The sequence below is a fragment of the Schistocerca cancellata genome, chromosome 2 (genome assembly GCF_023864275.1).
Source record: "Schistocerca cancellata isolate TAMUIC-IGC-003103 chromosome 2, iqSchCanc2.1, whole genome shotgun sequence".
NCBI classification, from domain to species: Eukaryota; Metazoa; Arthropoda; class Insecta; order Orthoptera; family Acrididae; genus Schistocerca; species Schistocerca cancellata.
Genome location: NC_064627.1, coordinates 831,235,239 through 831,254,753, shown reverse-complemented (window position 1 = coordinate 831,254,753; position 19,515 = coordinate 831,235,239). Strand labels below are relative to the sequence as shown.

At 42.5% G+C, this 19,515-nt stretch overlaps 1 protein-coding gene across 1 annotated transcript in view; it reads left to right on the top strand.

The window, feature by feature from the left end:
- The window catches only part of LOC126162724 (kinesin-like protein unc-104), a 373,406-nt gene that overhangs the window by 280,252 nt on the left and 73,639 nt on the right, over window positions 1-19,515 (top strand). Inside the window, 2 exon segments of the mRNA XM_049919386.1 lie at window positions 217-477; window positions 14,506-14,677. Coding sequence (XP_049775343.1) covers window positions 217-477; window positions 14,506-14,677 — 433 coding nt within the window.

The following is a 19,515-nucleotide window of genomic DNA, read 5'->3' as shown; positions in this document are numbered from 1 at the left end:
ACAAAGTTGTGTTCTGTATATGCTTCATCAGCTATCACAAACTTCCATAAGACCAGACAGTTCACAAGTAGAATTCAAAGTTATGAAACTTTTATTTTAAATTAAAAATTAAACTGTACATAAGTAGATTTTCCTGCTATTATTGGCCCATATTAATTTTCGTATTTAATTTTGTATTTGTATATGCTCTGTGTGAGTGACACGGAAATGTTCCAGAAGAGGAGAACAGTGACTATTCGTGGGGAGTCCGGCAGTCTGCTCGAATATCATTTGACGATGAACTTTTTGGCAACCAGCGACATTCAAAACGCTCTTCTCTGCTAGCGCAGACACTGGACAAGAACTTGCAACAGCAACTGGAAGAGAGGATAGTTGAAGGACAAGGGAACATATTGGAATTCAGCAAGGATGAAAAGAATGCTGATGATATAATCAAAGATGACTGTCAGGAAAATGCAAAGGATCTATGCAAAGATGGTCAGTATCTAATATCAGCATTAGATGAAGATCTTTAATTAATATACCATTGCAGCCAAGTAAGAATTTTTAATTTTTTAAAGGATTGAAAGACTTTTTTGAAATATTACTTTCATGTCATTCTCTTATTCTAAAATGAAATAGGTGTTTTAGGATTGTATTTGAAATAAAATAAAATTGCTTGTCTGATGTGAGTGCATATTCCTGTTCATGCCAAAGTAATTCACTGTCCTTCTAGTAGTCAGCTTCTCATTTACTACTACTATTTATTTATTTATTTATTTAACCCATTGATCATAATTATGCAGTACAGTGTACAAGATGATATTGGACTTGATTTACATTTAGTGTTTGCAAAGGTAATGAAATTTACCTGCAGGCCACACAGTGAATAATTTCAAAAATTTTAGGTACTGGAAAACAGCTCTTCAACCATACACCAACAACAATCCCCCCCAGCCATAAAAATCACAAGTTTTGATTTTTGAAAACTTGAAATCATTTTTTACAAAATACTGTTCGAAAATTAAGGATTTTAAAACATAATTTCATGTAATGAAAACAATGAAATTACAATATTTAACATAAAGGTGATACGTACTGATCACAGCTTCAGAACGAATCCCAACTTCTCTTAGATATACTGTAGTCTGTTGAGGTTGCCGGCAATTGTAAACAAAAGACAGTTGACATAAATGTTACTGATATATGCCAATCACAACTTCAGAATGTAGCTTAACTTGTCATGTGTATACCGTGACTTCCAGCCGAAATTAAACCATGGACCTACATAAAATTAAATAGACTGAAGTACATGTATTCACTTATGAATAGAAGCAGCAGTACTGTAGATCTTTCAGGTGCATTTATATTTGGTATACATATCATCTGACTGCTTGTTGAACAGTTTCATTCCCATATAGCATGTACCTTTCTGACACAAAATCAGATTACCTGGGTGTAGTAACACTGTTCACGTTACGTCGCACTTCACTTAGCGTAGACCGGGACTGTGTCCTAGGCATGCCCGATGTTGACTGACTGCGCTCCGCCTGTCCTGCCGGAGTTGTTGTTGTTGTTCGTGTTGTTACGCCGGCAGAGGGCGCGTCCGAATTCTCGCGTGCCCTCTGGTGGACGGGACTCTACTTGCGGCAACTACCGTCCATGACGCGCCGTGCCAATGTGCGCCTCCCGCAATCTTTCTGGTGGCTACTACACTCCTCCTCCTTCGGGGGGTGAAGCCACTGTGATCCACTGCGTCGGAAGGTGGAGCGTCGGGCAGGAGCGATGACCTCCACATCCATGGGATGGCCGGAGTCGAGGGAATCTGCCAACCCTCGAGCCGGAACCTTCGAATACGGCTGGAAGTGACCCACATGAAGAGGCCCCCGTCGTCCCACAACCGGAGCCCGGGACAGAACGGGCGACAAGCTGTCGAACTCTGGATCCTGTTCCACCTCAGGAGGGGCAAGACCCAGTGGCGGGGACGAAGGGGAAGGGACGACCACAGGGGAACTAGCCCCCTGCGAAACCGGGCCGGCTAGGGGGGCCGGCTCTCGCTGGGGCAGCTCGAATGACGGCAATGCCGGTGCTGGAGCCACTGGAGGCTGCCAAGGCTGAGAACCATCACAGTGCGGCAGAGTCACAGCAGGGAGAGGAGGTAACGTCCCCTGTGAAACCAATACAGGTGCCGGCAATAGGGAAGCCGGTGTCCGAGAGGTCAGAGGGTGGGTGCCCGAACGTGGACGTAGCTGATTTTGGTGACGACGTACCACCCGGTCCCCCACCTGCAAGGTATAGAGCCGGCGGCCATGGCGGTGCAGGACCACCGCCGGTATCCAACGTGGATTGCGACCAAACCCACGGGCCCAGACTGACATACCCAGTGGAAAACCAGGTACTCCGTTTTGGGAAGACTGGCGAGGACCAGGCTGGAGGAGGTGCAGTAGAGTCCTAGGTTGACGCCCATGGAGGAGCTCTGCGGGGCTGCGGTCTCCCATTGGTGTGGTCCGGTATGCCGTCAAGAAAAACGTCAATGCTTCCTCTGCAGGAAATTCGTGCACATACTTTTTCATCTGAGTCTTAAAGGTGCGCACGATGCGCTCAGCTTCCCCATTCGATTGTGGATGGAAGGGGGGAGAGCAAACGTGCCGAATACCGAAGCGCCTACAAAAATCCTGGAAGGTCTGCGAAAGAAACTGCGGTCCATTGTCCGAGACCAGGGTGATTGGCAGACCTTCCACAGAAAAGATTTTTGCTAGTGCCTGGATTGGAACTTCTGAAGTGGTTGAGGAGCAGCGAACCACATATGGGAATCGGGAATAAGCATCAATGACAATGAGCCAAAAGCCATTGAGAAACGGCCCCGCAAAATCGATGTGAACACGTTCCCACACCTGGGTTGCCGGCGGCCATGAAGAGAACGCTGCCTTGGGAGATGCTTGTTGGCTCGCACACTGGGAACAGGCGGCCACCAAGTGCTCAATTTCTCTGTCAATACCGGGCCAGTACACATGTCTGCGAGCCAAGGTTTTAGTACGGGAAACACCCCAGTGCCCCACATGTAATAACTTGAGGACCTCCCGTCGTAAACTTGCAGGAACAACCACGCGAGGAGCTGTATCATCGGTAGCCAGAAGGAGAACTCCTTCCAAGACCGAGAGATGGTCTCGTAGAAGAAAATAATTACGAAGAGGATCCGAGGCCCGGCCCGGAGGGCGGGACAACCACCCCTGCTGAATGAGGCGAACTACTTGCCGGAGAACCGGGTCAGCCGCCGTTTCCCTGGCGACTCGAGAACTAGTGATCGGGAAGCCATCAACCGCCTGGCGGGACGCCACATCCAAATGAAAACACATAATCTCCTCTCGATCAAATGTAGGGTCCGGGCCCACCGGAAGACGGGAAAGAGCGTCGGCGTTGGCATGCTGGCCTGTAGGGCGAAAACGAATGTCATAATGGTACTTAGAGAGGAACAAGGCCCAGCGCTGTAGTCTGTGGCCCGCCCTATCCGGAATCTGAGAGGCGGGGCCAAATAACGATATTAACGGCTTATGGTCAGTGATTAACTGAAACTTCGTGCCATACAAGAAAGGGTGAAACTTGGTAACAGCGTAGACAATGGCCAAAGCCTCTTTTTCCACCTGGGAGTAATGGGCCTGCGCGGGACTAAGCGTTTTCGATGCAAACGCCAGTGGTTGCTCGGAACCATCTGCGACGCGATGGGCCAGGACCGCCCCCACCCCATCCTGCGAAGCATCCGTAGCCAGGACCAACGGCTTATGGGGATCAAAAGTAGCCAAACAAGGGGCTGACATGAGGAGGCCCTTCAACAAGGTGAACGCTCGCTTGCATGCAGGCGACCAATCAAAAGGAACACCCTTGTGCAGAAGGCAGTACAGGGTGTGGGCTATAGTGGAAGCCCTGGGAATGAACCGGTGGTAATAGGCTATCTTGCCTAAAAAAGCTTGTAACTCCTTCAGCGATGTGGGCCGAGGAAGGTTGACGATACCTTGGACCAAACTTCCTAGTGGCTGGATGCCATGCCGAGAGATGGTGTAGCCCACATACTCAATGGACGGTTGGAAGAAGGTTGACTTATGCAGGTTGCAATGCAAGCCCACAGACCTGAATTTGAGAAAGAGGGTGTGAAGGTTGTGCAAGTGATCCGTCGTGCTGCGGCCCTTGACAATTATGTCATCCAGGTAATTAATACAATGAGGGATTGTCGACGTGACATGCTCAAGATAACGCTGGAATATCACCGGGGCACTGGATATTCCAAAAGCCAACCGCTGGTATTGGTAAAGGCCAAACGGGGTGTTGACGACTGCCAGCCGTTTGGAGTCCTCATCAAGTGGTATCTGATGATAAGCCTCTGACAGATCGATTTTCGAAAAATAGTGGCCTCCCGCCACGGCGGAGAACAATTCATCAGCACGAGGCAAAGGATAGGTGTCCACCACCAATTGGGAATTAATGGTGGCCTTAAAATCGCCACAAAGACGTAATTTTCCCGAGGGCTTCTTGACAATAACGAGGGGCGAAGCCCACTCACTGGAAGAAATGGGAAGAACGACCCCTAGGGCTGTCAGCCGGTCTAGCTCTTCCTTCACCTGAGGGCGGAGAGCCAAGGGGATCTGCCTCGCGCGTAGAAAACGCGGGCGAGCCGACGCCTTCAACGTTAAGTGAGCTTCAAAATCTGAAACACGCCCCAGGCCCTCCTCAAAAATATCTGGAAAGTCTGAGATCAAAGATTCCGATGAGTGATAGGGAACGTCTTCGGAGACCAACTGTATGGTGTCAGCGATAGAAAAACCGAAAGCTTGAAAGGCATCCAGGCCAAAAAGGTTAGCGGAGCTCGCATCACTGACAACAATAAAAATAATAGGCCGAGTGACTGATTTGTAAGTCATGTCGGTAGTGAATTGACCCAGTAGGGGAATGAACTGTTTACCATAACCGCGTAGACGCTGGTAAACTGGCGCCAACGGGGGCGATCCAAGGGCGGAATACGTTTGTGCATTCAACAACGAAACTGCCGCGCCCGTATCGACTTGCAGTTGTAACCGGCGCGACCGAACTGACACCTCGATAAAGAGTTTGCGTGCCGATGCGTCGGGAGCCTGGCCTGACGAAACTTCCTGAATGTCAACGTCCACGTCCTCTGTACTTGCTTCCTTCGATTCTTTTGAGGCTGAGCGGCAAACTTTAGCAATGTGACCGTTTTTATTACATTTGCGACAAACGGCCCAACGCTGGGGGCACTTCGACCGATCGTGACGTATATAGCACGACGCACAGGACGGCAACAGGGGCCGGCGGCCGGAATTCTGTTTACGCGCCGCGCGGGAGCGGCCGTAACGGCCGGATTGTACCGCTCGCACGTCGTCCACCCCGGACACAGTGGACGCGGCCACGCCGCCCTGAACCTCCGCGACGTCACACCACGCTTCCAGCTGTTGACCTGCTGCGTGAGAGACTTCATACGATTGAGCAATGGACAGGACTTCTTCGAGGGAAGGGTCTTCTAACTGCAGGGCCCGTTGCCGGACCTCCCTATCAGGGGCCGAACGAACAATGACGTCGCGTACCATAACATGGGCATACGACTCCCGCGACTGCTCCGTGACAAAATGACACTTGCGACTAAGACCGTGCAGGGTTGCGGCCCACGCCCGGTAAGACTGATGGGGCTGTTTCTTGCACTGATAGAACTCGACCCTAGCCGCCACAACATGCGTGCGGCGGCGATAATATGAAGACAGCAATGAACACAATGCGTCAAAAGACAAGGACGAGGGTTCCTGCAACGGCGCTAGCTGCCGCAAAACTTGATACAGCGAGGGAGATATCCAAGACAAGAAGAGAGCACGACATACCTCCGCATCGGCAACATGAAACGCCTGGAAATGCTGCCGAAGGCGATGTTCATATGCGTCCCAATCCTCCGCCATCTCGTCATACGGGGGAAAGGGAGGAGGGAACGGCGCCGGAGCAGACGGCGTGGAGAGCAACGCCGGAAGCACTTGTTTCATGGTGGCGATGAGCTCCGTCTGCTGCGCAACCAAAACCCGCACCAAATCCTCCATGCCGTGGAGAAACTGCGAAACCGGAACAACGACGCAACACGCGAAAGAACGACCCTACTCGTCGCCAATTGTGTAGTAACACTGTTCACATTACCTCGCACTTCACTTAGCGTAGACCGGGACTGTGTCCTAGGCATGCCCGATGTTGACTGACTGCGCTCCGCCTGTCCTGTCCGGAGTTGTTGTTGTTGTTCGTGTTGTTACGCCGGCAGAGGGCGCGTCCGAATTCTCGCGTGCCCTCTGGTGGACAGGACTCTACTTGCGGCAACTACCGTCCATGACGCGCCGTGCCAATGTGCGCCTCCCGCGATCTTTCTGGTGGCTACTACACTGGGTTTACATCTGAGTTCCTTTGTAATTTTGTATGTCACCATTCATTCTTATATTAGTGTCATTGCCATTTTCATACACATTAGTGTGTCTGTAATACGTGCATGGTAGTGGTAACATTTCCATTGTTATAAACAGTAGTTTGAATGTTTGTCTTATCATGCTAACACCCCTCTTTTGAACTCTGAGAGCACCCAAAGCTGCTGGAGAATTTCCACAGACTATGCACCCATGTTTCAGATGTATGTAGTAAGCACTCATAAGTGACTGCTCATTTATGCATTATGTTAAGTCCCTGTACTCAGCTTGGAACTGATGTATTTATGTTTGCCATGTTTTGGTTCACTTTGTATCAGAATACCAAACATTTCACTGCCTCTTTATTTACAGTGGTTTGAATTTGATGATGACACCTAGAAAATGCAGTATGTTATTTTGATAGTTATGGAAATTTATTGATACTGTTTTCCTCTTTATTTTGAGCTGATTTTTGTTCTTAACCATTTATGTAGCTGACTTGTAATGGGATTTATTACATATAGGAGATCTTCAGTTTTTGCTGCTTTTACTAACAATGTCATACCATCAACAAAAAGAATTGTTTTATGTGAATCAACAAGCCCCTCCAGATCATGGATGTAAGAAGTTAGCGATAGAGGTGGTTTCATTATTGACCCTTTAGATTCCCTATAGATCAGGGGTTCCCAAACTTTTCCTCTGACAGAACACTTTTCATGGAACACTTTTTAATAAAATTTTTATAAAATGAGAACAAACTTGTTTCATTCAATGAATACTTCTATTTTAAATTATAACTAACAACATGGATATCATAACAATTTTTTAAAAAATTAATGTCATCAAAATTTCAGAAAATACCGCCATATTAGTAACAGTTTTTCACAGAGCACTTATTCACTTCCTGCCGAACACTAGTTTAAGCAGAACACAGTATGGGAAAAACATCACCATAGATAACTGATTATTCTTACGACAAATATTGACAAATATTCTGAGACTATCTGTAATTTTACATCTTCATGTCATTTTGCTTGCTGTTAGTACGAAATGATTGACTTGTTTCATTAGACAATGTCTTAGTGACATAGTATTCATGCTTGTTTGGGAGAGTACTGTGGTTTACCATATTGAAAGCTTTGGTTAAATCTAAATATATATCTGCTGTTTTTCATCAGTTATTTTCAGAATATCTTCAATTGCCCCCATCCACAACAATGGGGAGCCAGGAACAACATGCCAATATCCATTGATTTTTAGTTGTTGTCGTTGTTGTTGTTGTTATTGTGGTCTTCAGTCCAGAGACTGGTTTGATGCAGCTCTCCATGCTACTCTATCCTGTGCAAACCTCTTCATCTCCAGATAACTACTGCAACCTACATCCTTCTGAATCTGCTTAGCGTATTCATCTCTTGATCTCTCTCTATGATTTTTACGCTCCATGCTTCCCTCCAGTACTAAACTGGTGATCCCTTGATGCCACAGAACATGTCCTATGAACCGATCCCTTCTTCTAGTCAAGTTGTGCCACAAATTCCACTTCTCCCCAATTCTATTCAGCACCTCCTCATTACTTACATGATCTCCCCACTAATCTTCAGCATTCTTCTGTAGCATCACATTTCAAAAGCTTCTGTTCTCTTCTTATCTAAACTGTTTATCATCCATGTTTCACTTCCATACATGGCTGCACTCCATACAAATAGTTTCAGGAAAGATTTCCTCTCAATTAAATCTATACTCAGTGCTAACAAATTTCTCTTCTTCAAAAAAGCTTTCCTTGCCATAGCCAATCAGCATTTTGTATCCTCTCTACTTCGGCCACCATCAGTTATTTTGCTCCCCAAATATCAAAACTCATTTACTACTTTAAGTGTGACATTTCCTAATCTAATACCTTCATCATCACCTGATTTAATTTGACTGCATTCCCTTATCCTTGCTTTGCTTTTGTTGATGTTCATCTTACATCCTCCTTTCAAGACACTGTCCATTCCATTCAGCTGTTCTTCCAGGTCCTTTACTGTCTCTGATGGAATTACAATGTTGTTGGCAAACCCCAAAGTTTTTATTTCTTCTCCATGGATTTTAATTCTTACTCCAAATTTTTCTTTTGTTTCCTTTATTGCTTGCCCAATATACAGATTGAATAACATTAGGGATAGGCTACAAAACTGTCTCACTGTCTCCTCAACCATTGCTTTCCTTTCATGACACTCGGCTCTTTATAACTGCCATCTGGTTTTTGTACAATTTGTAAATAGCCCTTCCCTCCCTGTATTTTACCCATGTCACCTTCAGAATTCAAAAGAGAAATTCCAGTCAACATTGTCAAAAGCTCTCTCTAAGTCTATAAATGCTAGAAATGTAGGTTTGCCTTTCCATAATCTATCTTCTAAGATAAGTCGTAGGGTCAGTATTGCCTCACGTGTTCCAACATTTCTACTGAATCCAAACTGAACTTCCCCAAGATCAGCTTCTACCAGTTTTTCCATTCATCTGTAAAGAATTTGCGTTAGTATTTTGCAACTGTGACTTATTAAACTGATAGTTCGGTAATTTTCACACCTGTCAACACCTGCTTTCTTTGGGGTTGGAATTATTATATACTTCTTGAAGTCTGAGTGTATTTTGCCTGTCTCATGCATCTTGCTCACCAGACGAAAGGATTTTGTCATGCCGGTCAAAGTGGCTGAGCGGTTCTAGACGCTTCAGTCCGGAACCACGCAGCTGCTGCGGTCACAGGTTCGAATCCTGCCTCGGGCATGGATGTGTGTGATGTCCTTAGGTTAGTTAGGTTTAAGTAGTTCTAAGTTCTATGGGACTGATAACCTCAGATGTTAAGTCCCATAGTGCTCAGAGCCATTTGATTCTGTCATGCCTGGCTCTCCCAAGACTATCAGTAGTACTAATGGAATGTTGTCTACTCCCAGGCCTTGTTTTGACTTAGATCTTTCAGTGCTCTGTCAAACTCTTCACGCAGTATCGTATCTCCCATTTCATCTTCGTCTACATCCTCTTCCATTTTCATAATATTGTCCTCAAGTACATTGCCCTTATATAGATCCTCTGTATACTCCTTCCACCTTTCTGCTTTCCCGTCTGTGCTTAGGATGGTTTTCCATCTGAGCTCTTGATATTCATACAGGTGGTTCTCTTTTCTCCAAAGGTCTCTCTAATTTTGCTGTAGGCAGTAGCTATCTTACCCCTAGTTATACATGCTTGTACATCCTTACATTTGTCCTTCAGCCATCCCTGCTTAGCCATTTTGCATTTCCTGTTGATGTCATTTTTGAGACATTTGTATTCCTTTTTGCCTGCTTCATTTACTGCATTTTTATATTTTCTCCTTTCATCAATTAAATTCAAGATCTCTTCTGTTACCTAAGGATGTGTACTGGCCCTTATCTTTTTACATACTTGATCCTCTGTTGCCTTCACTATTTCATCTCTCAAAGCTACTCATTCTTCTTCTACTGTATTCCTTCCCCTGATCTTGTCAATCGTTCCCTAACACTATCTCTGAAACTCTCCACAACCTCTGGTTCTTTCAGTTTATGTAGGTCCCATCTCCTTAAATTCCTGCCTTTTTGCAGTTTCTTCAGTTTTAATCTACAGTTCATAACCAGTAAATTGTGGTCAGAATCCACATCTGCCCCTGGAAATGTTTTACTATTTAAAATCTGGTTCCTAAATCTCTGTCTTACCATTACGTAATCTATCTGAAACCTTCCAGTGCCTCCAAGCCTCTTCCATGCATACAACCTTCTTTCATGATTCTTAAACCAAGTGTTAGCTATGATTAAGTTATGTTTTGTGCAAAATTCTACTAGGCAGCTTCCCCCTTCCGTTCCTTATCCCTTGTCCATATTCACCTACCACTTTTCCTTCTCTTCCTTTTCCTACAGTTGAATTTTTTCCTTCTCTTCCTTTTCCTACAGTTGAATTCCAGTCTTCCAATGACTATTAAATTTTCGTCTCCCTTAACTATCTGAATACTTTCTTTTATCGCATCATACATTTCTTCAATCTCTTCATCATCTGTGGAGTTGGTTAGCATATAAACTTGTACTACTGTGGTAGGCATGGGCTTTCTGTCTATCTTGGCTACTATAATGCGTTCATTATGCTGTTCATAGTAGCTTATCTGCATTCCAATTTTTTTTATTCATTATTAAACCTACTCCTGCATTACTGTTATTTGATTTTGTATTTATAACCCTGTATTCATCTGACAAGAAGTAAGTTCCTCTTGCCACCAAACTTCACTAATTCCCACTAGATGTAATGTCATCCAATCCATTTCCCTTTTTAAATTTTCTGACCTACCTACCTGATCAAGGGCTCTGACATTCCATGCTGCGATCCATAAAACAGACTACTTTACATCCGGAATATTTTACCCAAGAAGACGGCTGTAATTTCCCCTTGCTTTCAGCCGTTCACAGCACCAGCACAGCAAAGCCATTTTGGTTGGTGTTACAAGGCCAGATCAGTCAGACATCCAGACTGTTGCCCTGCAACTACTGAAAAGGCTGCTGCCCCTCTTCAGAAACCACATATTTGTTTGGCCTCTCAACAGATACCCCTCCATTGTGGTTGCACCTACAGTATGGCTATCTGTATTGCTGAGGTATGCAAGGCTTCCCACCAATGACAAGGTCCATGGTTCATGAGGGGAAACAGAAAGAAAAATGGTTTAAGTGTTGTTGACAATTGTGCAACAAAGAGCAAGAATGAAGAATTTTTTAGAAACAAAACAAAAAAGAAAAGAGTATGAAGTTATAAATCAGCCAAAATCAAATAATTATTATAATAATAGTAGTAATAATAATAATAGTAATAATAACAACAACAACAATAACACAGAAACTGCAGTAAAGCAAACTGACAGCATGAAAGAGAAGGCTGAAAATGATGGCATACAATCTCCTTCGAGGAAATAGAATATATGTCAAGCACAAAAAATGGCAAAATATGGTGAAATTAAGAGATGAGTTCACAAATCCCACTATTTTGGGTAGATAACACAGGCAAATGGGATAGAGAAAACAACTCATACACAGAGAAATCAAAAGATGATTAGACTATTCTGGAAGACTGGAAATATCTACAATCAACCATGCCCATCACAAAACTGAGACATTACAATGCAGTCATCAAGCCAGAAACTATGTAGGCACCAGAAGCATTGCTTGTGGATTGGAAAGGTGCACTAAAATATATCAAGAATCTAGAGATAAAAATCACCAGAAAAATCGTAGGACCCAGGAAGACAGAAGAAGGCTACAGATTGTGTAGTAGACAAGAGACCAAACAGATATCTAAATACTACATCATATGAGGAAATGTTGACTGAAATTTTATGGGCATATCAGGAGAACACCAGACAAACTAGAAAGATCTTGGAGTACTCAGAAAGCAGTAAGAACATGTAGTGAATCACTGAAATGAGAAACAATCGGATGGATGATCTGAAGGATGCTGGCATAAGAAGTTAACATATACAAGTCAAAAGTCCAACAAACATTCAGCCACAAAGCACTCATGTGGAAAGTGATCCAAGAGGTCAAGAAATTCAAGAGAGGAACAACTGGGTCAGAAGAAAGGAAGAAAATGTGTAGTGAAAAGGTGAAGGCACCCGAGAAATTCTCTCATCAAGTAGACACTTCATATGGTCCTCTAGCGGCTTGTATGTGTGTAATAATAATAATAAGAAGAAGAAGAAGAATAAGAATAATTGTTTGCAATTGTTTGAGAAAAATGAAAACAGAAATTTTACAGTGGCACAAATAAGAAACTAGAATTTGAAACCAGTCTATTAGGTTGGTGGGTTAGTTTGTAGCATTTTTGTTTTGCATGTTGGTATTCTGATTGCTATGGGTTTATTTATCAATTGTCATTTTTTATTTGTAGTTCACTGTTGTTATCTGAGTTGACATTTTGTCATTTGGAGACAGTGAGTGGAGCTGTGGGTGCTAGAAAATGGAGTGCTAAGTGGAGAAATGGAACATTTCTGACATATTCTTGTGTTTGAGTTCAGTATAGGGATGACAGCAATGGAGGCAGCCGCAGACATTTCTGCCATGTATGGGGATAATACTACTGAATAGAGCTTGACAAGAAAATGATTTTCTCATTTTAAGGAGGATTGGTTTGACATTAGTGTATCTCCACATTCAGGAAGACGTTTGGGGTTTGATGAAGATCACTTAAACTCATTAATCCATAATGATAAACGTCATTGTACTTGAAAAGGAGCAAATGTGATGAACTGTGATCATTCCACATTGTGTGACATTTGCATACAATGGAGAAGATTCCAAAATCAGATGTATGGTAATCCATAATGATAGACGTCATTGTACTTGAAAAGGAGCAAATGTGATGAACTGTGATCATTCCACATTGTGTGACATTTGCATACAATGGAGAAGATTCAAAAATTGGATGTATGGATACTGCATGCTCTAAGCCAAAATCTCAAAAATTAGTGGGTGGCCATATGAACATTACTGGTTGCTTGTCTTCAATTGGCTCATGAACAACACTGATCATTCCTATACTGTATCATTACTGGTGATGAAAAAGTGTCTCAGTGTGCTAACATAAGGACAAGACAGTATTCGTTGAGCACAAAAAAAGCAGTAGCTCCCCATATTACATGGACTGTATATCGTGGCAGTCTGCCATGACTCTAAACAAATGAGAACTTAGGCAGCCTGAGGGAAGAGGAGTGGTGCAAAGGAGTAAGCCCTACCTCCCTCTTGAACAACTGCCATCCTACATCGGTGTTCTGTGCTTCCACAAAAGCATAATGGTCATAGGGATCGCTGTGATTCATTTTGTTGTGGTGAAAGTCGCATTTGAATCCCTTTATGCATCAGGATTAGTCTCTTCACTCATTTAAAAATGAGGAATAAAAACAAGCAATTCACAACACAAAGAAAACTGGAGTACACAAAGCATTTGGTAGTGGCTACAGCGCAATAGAATGCTGTAGTTGGCAGTGGTGGTTCAGGCCTGACCTCTACCGGTATCTCATGCAACGATAGTTCAAATTACTCTCCACCTAAAACTGCCGTGATGTAGTGTCTGCACAATACAAAGACCTGCACACATCCACAAAAGATAACGTGATGCATCTAGTGGAACAGCAGTGGTGTGGTGTGCTACGAATTGCTTTCCTGAGGTGTAACTGTTGTAGCAAGAACAAACACGATTTAAGGAACATAGTACTTTACAGAGCCAATGTACAATACAGTGAAGTACATGTTGCACATAGCACTGAACACATTGAATGGACAACAGTAATACAGGTTACAGAATATGACAAACACTCATTTGCAATCACTTAAATAATATTGTTTCTCTGATGGCTCACCAGAGTGCTCCACGTGGCCAAACCAGGTGGTCTCAATAAGTGGGCCTGTGAACTGAACAATCTCTGAAATCACACACATCATGAGTGAAGGTACATCATAACCATCATTGCTGATATTTATTGTCAATAACTGAGATGCCTTGCAGCTGCAATCCAAGCATGACATCCAGGAAGACTTGTGAAGTGGTGCCACTCCACAGTCATGCCTGCCCACATTCTTCTAGGCTGATAAAAAACACTATATAGGAATTGTGTTGGAAAGTCTTTCTGTACTTACCTTTATTACCTGATCTTGTACCCTCAGATTTTCACCATTTACAATCTCTATTGAACAACTCTCAAGGAACTTCTTTTGTGGAAGACACTGTGCTCCAAACATGGCTCAACGAGTTCTTCACCTCAAAACTGTGCGATTTCTAGACAGTCAGGGAATCAAAAAGTTAGTCCAGTATTGGCAGACAGTTGTAAATAGTGAAGAAGAATATATTGTTGATGACTAAAATCTCTTTGAAGTGTGTCTATTGCATTAATTAAACTTACAGAAAAATGTTATGAACTTACACGTCAACCCAATATTAAACTCCTTTTGAGATGGTGATTTGAATGCCTAGTGCAACTTGTTAGGTTATTTTATTTCCATTTACAGGTATTTGATACTTGTTATTTTGAAATTTCCATTTATGCTCTGTGTATTTTGTCTTTCAGACCTTGATGGTGATGCAGATAGTGGTCGTGGTGATAGCTCTGTATCATCAGATATTAAAGAGGAAGACCTCCCAGAACATCTACAAATAGGGAAGGAATTTAAATTTAGGGTCACAGTACTGCAAGCTGTTGACATCTCTACGGAATATGCTGACATTTTCTGTCAGTTCAAGTGAGTGTCCTAGCTTGTCACTTAATTCATTTTACACTGGAATAGAGCAGAAATCTCAACTGTGCACCAAGCAGCTACTGTTGTTTATACATTCTGTTCAATATTTATTGTGGTTGAATTTCAAGTCTTTGTGGATGATAAAATATTGGACAAATGACATCCATTATCGCTGCTAATATAGTTACTGGAATGTCTATATAGTGTCTTCAACCAGCCCACATAATTACAAGCTTTATCAAGAAGAAGATACTTTATTACATTTTACTCTATAGTTCTGCAATACTAGGTTGGAAAATAGTGAGAACAGTGCATTTTCTCAGTTATAGGAAACAGAGTATGCCCAAAAAATAAGGATCTGGTAGTTAATTTTCCTCTTGAGGGTGTACATTAGGTGTATATCCTGAGATATAACACTGGAGTGAATATTGACATTAAAATCCACATAAGAGAAGAGATGAAATTTTTTTAAGAAAAAGTTTCAGAAGTATAGGTGTGATTATTTTCACTGATTTAAACAAAGATTTTGACCATTCTTCATGGGTTTAACCGTCACACATATGTGAACATCGAGAACTTCATAAAATTGTAATCTGTCCCTCTTGAATTACTGACGAAACTGTGCAGGTAAAATATCATAGCCAAATATCACAGCAATAAAAGGAAGCTCTACTTAATACACTTGAAAGGAGCAGAAGCAAAAGTAGTTGCAGATTTTTTAAAGTAATGAGTGAGACTACATGTAATTTACAGCACAGAATGGGACTAATACATTAAAACACAAAGAAGTTCTGCTTACCAGGCACAATGAATCAACAGATACCATAGACATTTGACTTACAGCCTCTTCTAATCCAGCTCCCTTCCTCTTTTTCGTAAGAGTAGGTGGGTACCAGGAAGCAGTAACATGCTGTACAGCAAATACAAGAAGCAGAACGGTGAGCAAACGATACAGAATTAAAGGAACCAAGCTGGCTAGGTAGTTAAATAGGTATTGTTATGTATTTAGTCTGTTTTACGCAGTAATGTGCATCAAAAGGGTGCCACCTTCCAGGCACTCTAGTTATGGTGCCACACTGAGTTCTAATGTATTGCATGTAGATGACACTCACAAAAGGACCAATTTCTGCTTCCGCTACAAGATTGTCAGAGCATCATGTTCATCCACAACTAATGATATCATTTGCCACAATGTGCACTGATATCCTGATCTATTTTTGTGTTAACCAATGCAAGGTTATATTGCCAGTCACAGTATTAATAGCAACAAAAGGTGACTTCCACTTAGTTCATGCAACAGTTCAAAGTCAGGTCAGTCCAGTTCACATCTGTCTCAAAAAAAATCCGAGTGCCTAAAGTTCTACAGTTCCTGTCCATGCCAATCAACACTATCTTCAGTTTCACATACAATTACGTACAAGTAATTGTCATTCTGATCAATGACAAATGTTAAATGAAATTATTAGTCAGTAACAGAATTGAGTGCTGTCCAATGCAGCAGTTCTGCTAAACACTTTTAGAGTAGATAGTATCCCCAATACATTAGGCTAGGCAAGATGGACATTGAATACCAAGCCACCATGTGTCAACACTAAAAGCTGAGTATTACTTTTGTACACAGACTTAATAAATGTTTACTACTTGACTATTCGGTTGTCCAATGTATGTATGTTGGTTTAAAGTCCTCCATTTTCATAAAGAAGCAAAGTGCGCATGCCAGCGAACTTGCAGTGCAGCTAAATATCAGCAGCTGGAAGTTTGCTACCTGTTGTGATCAATACAACAGGCATCTTCTACATTGCAAAGAATACTCTGCTACAGTATTTGTCATGCAATGCAGTCATTCGCTGGCCTATATTAACACTTGGACTGTCAACGACCTTAAGACTAGTTTGAACACCAGAGTGCTTCACTAGGCATAGTCCTACAGAAGGAGGTGTGCTGCTGCTTTCTTATGAACTTAACATTAACTCTAAACCATGGGGCAGCATTTTTCATATTAACGAACACCAGAAAAGAATCAAACTCCCAATTATAAAACAGCTTCAAATGCCTGATTTCTTTACATATGAGTTAATGTTTTAAAAATATTTGATGATAGGCTTGTAAGGGAGAAAAAGTGTAGAAAAGGTTTGAAATTATACTTAAAAAAGTTCATTGGAAGTCACTAAGGACTATCTTTGTGAGACACTGGATAAATACAGCGTCGGTAATTTGAACTCCATTTTAAGCAGAAACAAATTTTTCACATGTCATTGTTTATGACATATCTCGTGAACTATCGTACGATAATATACTTACATTCAGTAATACATGTATATAGTTTCTGTAAAGTGTATTGTGAATAGAGTTAGTGGTAAAGTAGTCATAAATTAAATGGCATGCCCAATGTTGAAGTTTTACTGTGCACCATTTTATGCAGAAGCTAGTTTTTCATGTATCTAAATGTCTATGATGCCACACCTCCAGAACTGTCATACAATGATATAATTTTGGAAGTACATTCTGTGCTATATGTGGATCCAGTCAGCAAACTGCATTGCAAATAGAGTCATAGTGAAGAAATAATAAATTAAAATGTCATTTTTGATGCTGAAGTTTTACTGCTTGAAGTAAGTGATAACTTGTTTTTTTTTTTTTTTTTCCTTTGATCATTTTGTGGAGATGTTAGCGAGAAAAGATTTCATAAAAAATTTGAAATTATGTGTGAAGTTTGTTGGCTATCACTAAGTGCTCTTATTCTCAAATACTGGATGAATAAGGTCTGTGGCCTTCAGGAGCTCAGCACTCATTTGCTTGGCGACCCCTGGGTTTCTGAGCTGGGAACTGGTAAGTGCTGCCAACCCCCATCACTGTAAGCTCTGGGCATGCTTCAGCAACCACCGTGCAGTGTGTCGGTGGAATATTGTTTGTCTCAGGGAATGGGGATCTTGGCTTGACTGCCCGGATTAGCGAGGAATGAAAAACTTGTATAAAAAAACCTCAATCTCGAGGTGTGGTCTGTGCCAATGGGATACATGTGTACATGGGCAGGGAAGGGGGAGGATTACGTTGACAATGTACAGGAGGTCAAGCAGTCAGGACATGTGAGTGGGCATCCAGTACTGCTGTTAAATGACAGAACAGGAAATTAGGTAAAATAAAGAGAATATATTTCAGTGTACAGTATACAAAGTGTGCACCTAGGGTCAGAAGTTACCAGGTTTAGGCCAGTCTAGGAGGTCGAACAACTAATTGAAGTGGGCAATGGAAAGGGAGGCAGTTCATGTTAATTGATATTGGTGGCCAGTCATGGAATGCAGAGCCAGTGGCTCTGCCTCCCACAAAAGACGTCTGTTCTGCTTGAGGTCTGTATCACAAGAGAGAGAGAGGCAACTGTGTTTTGCAATGCAGAATCCTCCAGTGTCCATGTGAGCTGTATCCCAAGCATGCTATTGGCTAAAACTGATGGCATGAATTTGCCAGTCATCTCAGCAGAGGGCTGAGGGCATCTCTTGTCAACACCTTTAACTGGACAGAACTCCCTCAGTTCTGAAAGACAGAAACTTGTGTCGTGTAGGCACAGCTGAAGTTTCTCTGGGAGAAAACTTGTAAAGATGTGACTGGGCTTTCGAAATAAAAATTTTTAACCAATTTCCTAAAATATTCCTTGACTGGCTGCCACTGTGTACAGAAGGCTGTCGAGGTTGAACAGTCTTTAGTAGGCAAACTCTGGGGAACCTGCCACACCTCAGTTGTGTAAGGCTTACTCAGGCATGTGGGGCTCTGTCTGAGTGAACTGTTATTTCCCTAGCTGCTCATGGCACCAAAATGGAACCTCAGAAATTTTCTTATCCTCCTCCCAGCAGAAAGGGTGGGCCACTGATAGGTACCAACACCCATTCAAGTAAGAGGGCTTGTGTAGCCAGTTTTCCTGACTCATGAGCGAAATCTATGAGTTTCAGGTCTAGTAATAGAACACATGCTACCAGTCAGAATGTGTTTTTAATTGTCAAAAGGAAAGAGGACAGCTTTGAGAAAGTTTCACCTTTCTTTATTAAAAGAGGGCTAGAATGCATTGCTGGCAGTTTAAAATGTGTTAAGCAATTGCATAATTGGACACTGCTGGAGGAAACCACTAGTTTCCAACAAGGTAAGAATCTACAGAATGCACAATACCTTGATGAATATGCCATTAAAACTGAGCTGCACACCACCTTGAATTACAGCAAAGGTGTTTTGATGTGCAGGGATCTGGTGGACATTCCCAAGGAGGAACTGAAAGATGAGTGGGCTCCAAAAGGAATAGTTGACATGCAAAATACAAGTATCATGAAGAGGGTGGATTGGGATCTTGTAAAGTCTGACTCCTTTCTCCTGATGTTTAATAGCATGAAACTTTCTGAGCATGTTAAGGCAAGTTTCCTCTGCCTAAGTGTGCAGCCTTATGTACCCAACCCAGTGCAGTGTTTCAAATGCCAGTGTGTTGGGCCCACTACTGTTGGGTGTCAAGGAGAAGCTACTTGTGGCAAATGTGGTAAGACCACCCATGAAGGTGCTCCTTGTTCATTTTCACTGAAGAGTGTGAATTGCTCTGGAGCTCACCCTGTCTGGAGCCGGCACTGGAACGTGTATCTGCAAGAACATTAAATACAAGAGCTTAAAACTATGAACCACATCCTATATTATGAGGCCAAAAAAATTTAGAAAGCCATGCTGTCCCCAACTGTTGCTAGCTCCTTGACTTTGGTTGTTAAACAGCTAGTGCGGAAAGTTGACGCTGCTACGCAAACAGGGGCTGCTAGCGGTAGCACTAGTACCTGCATTTGTCCATGCACTTGTGCTGCTGCAGTCATTTCTAA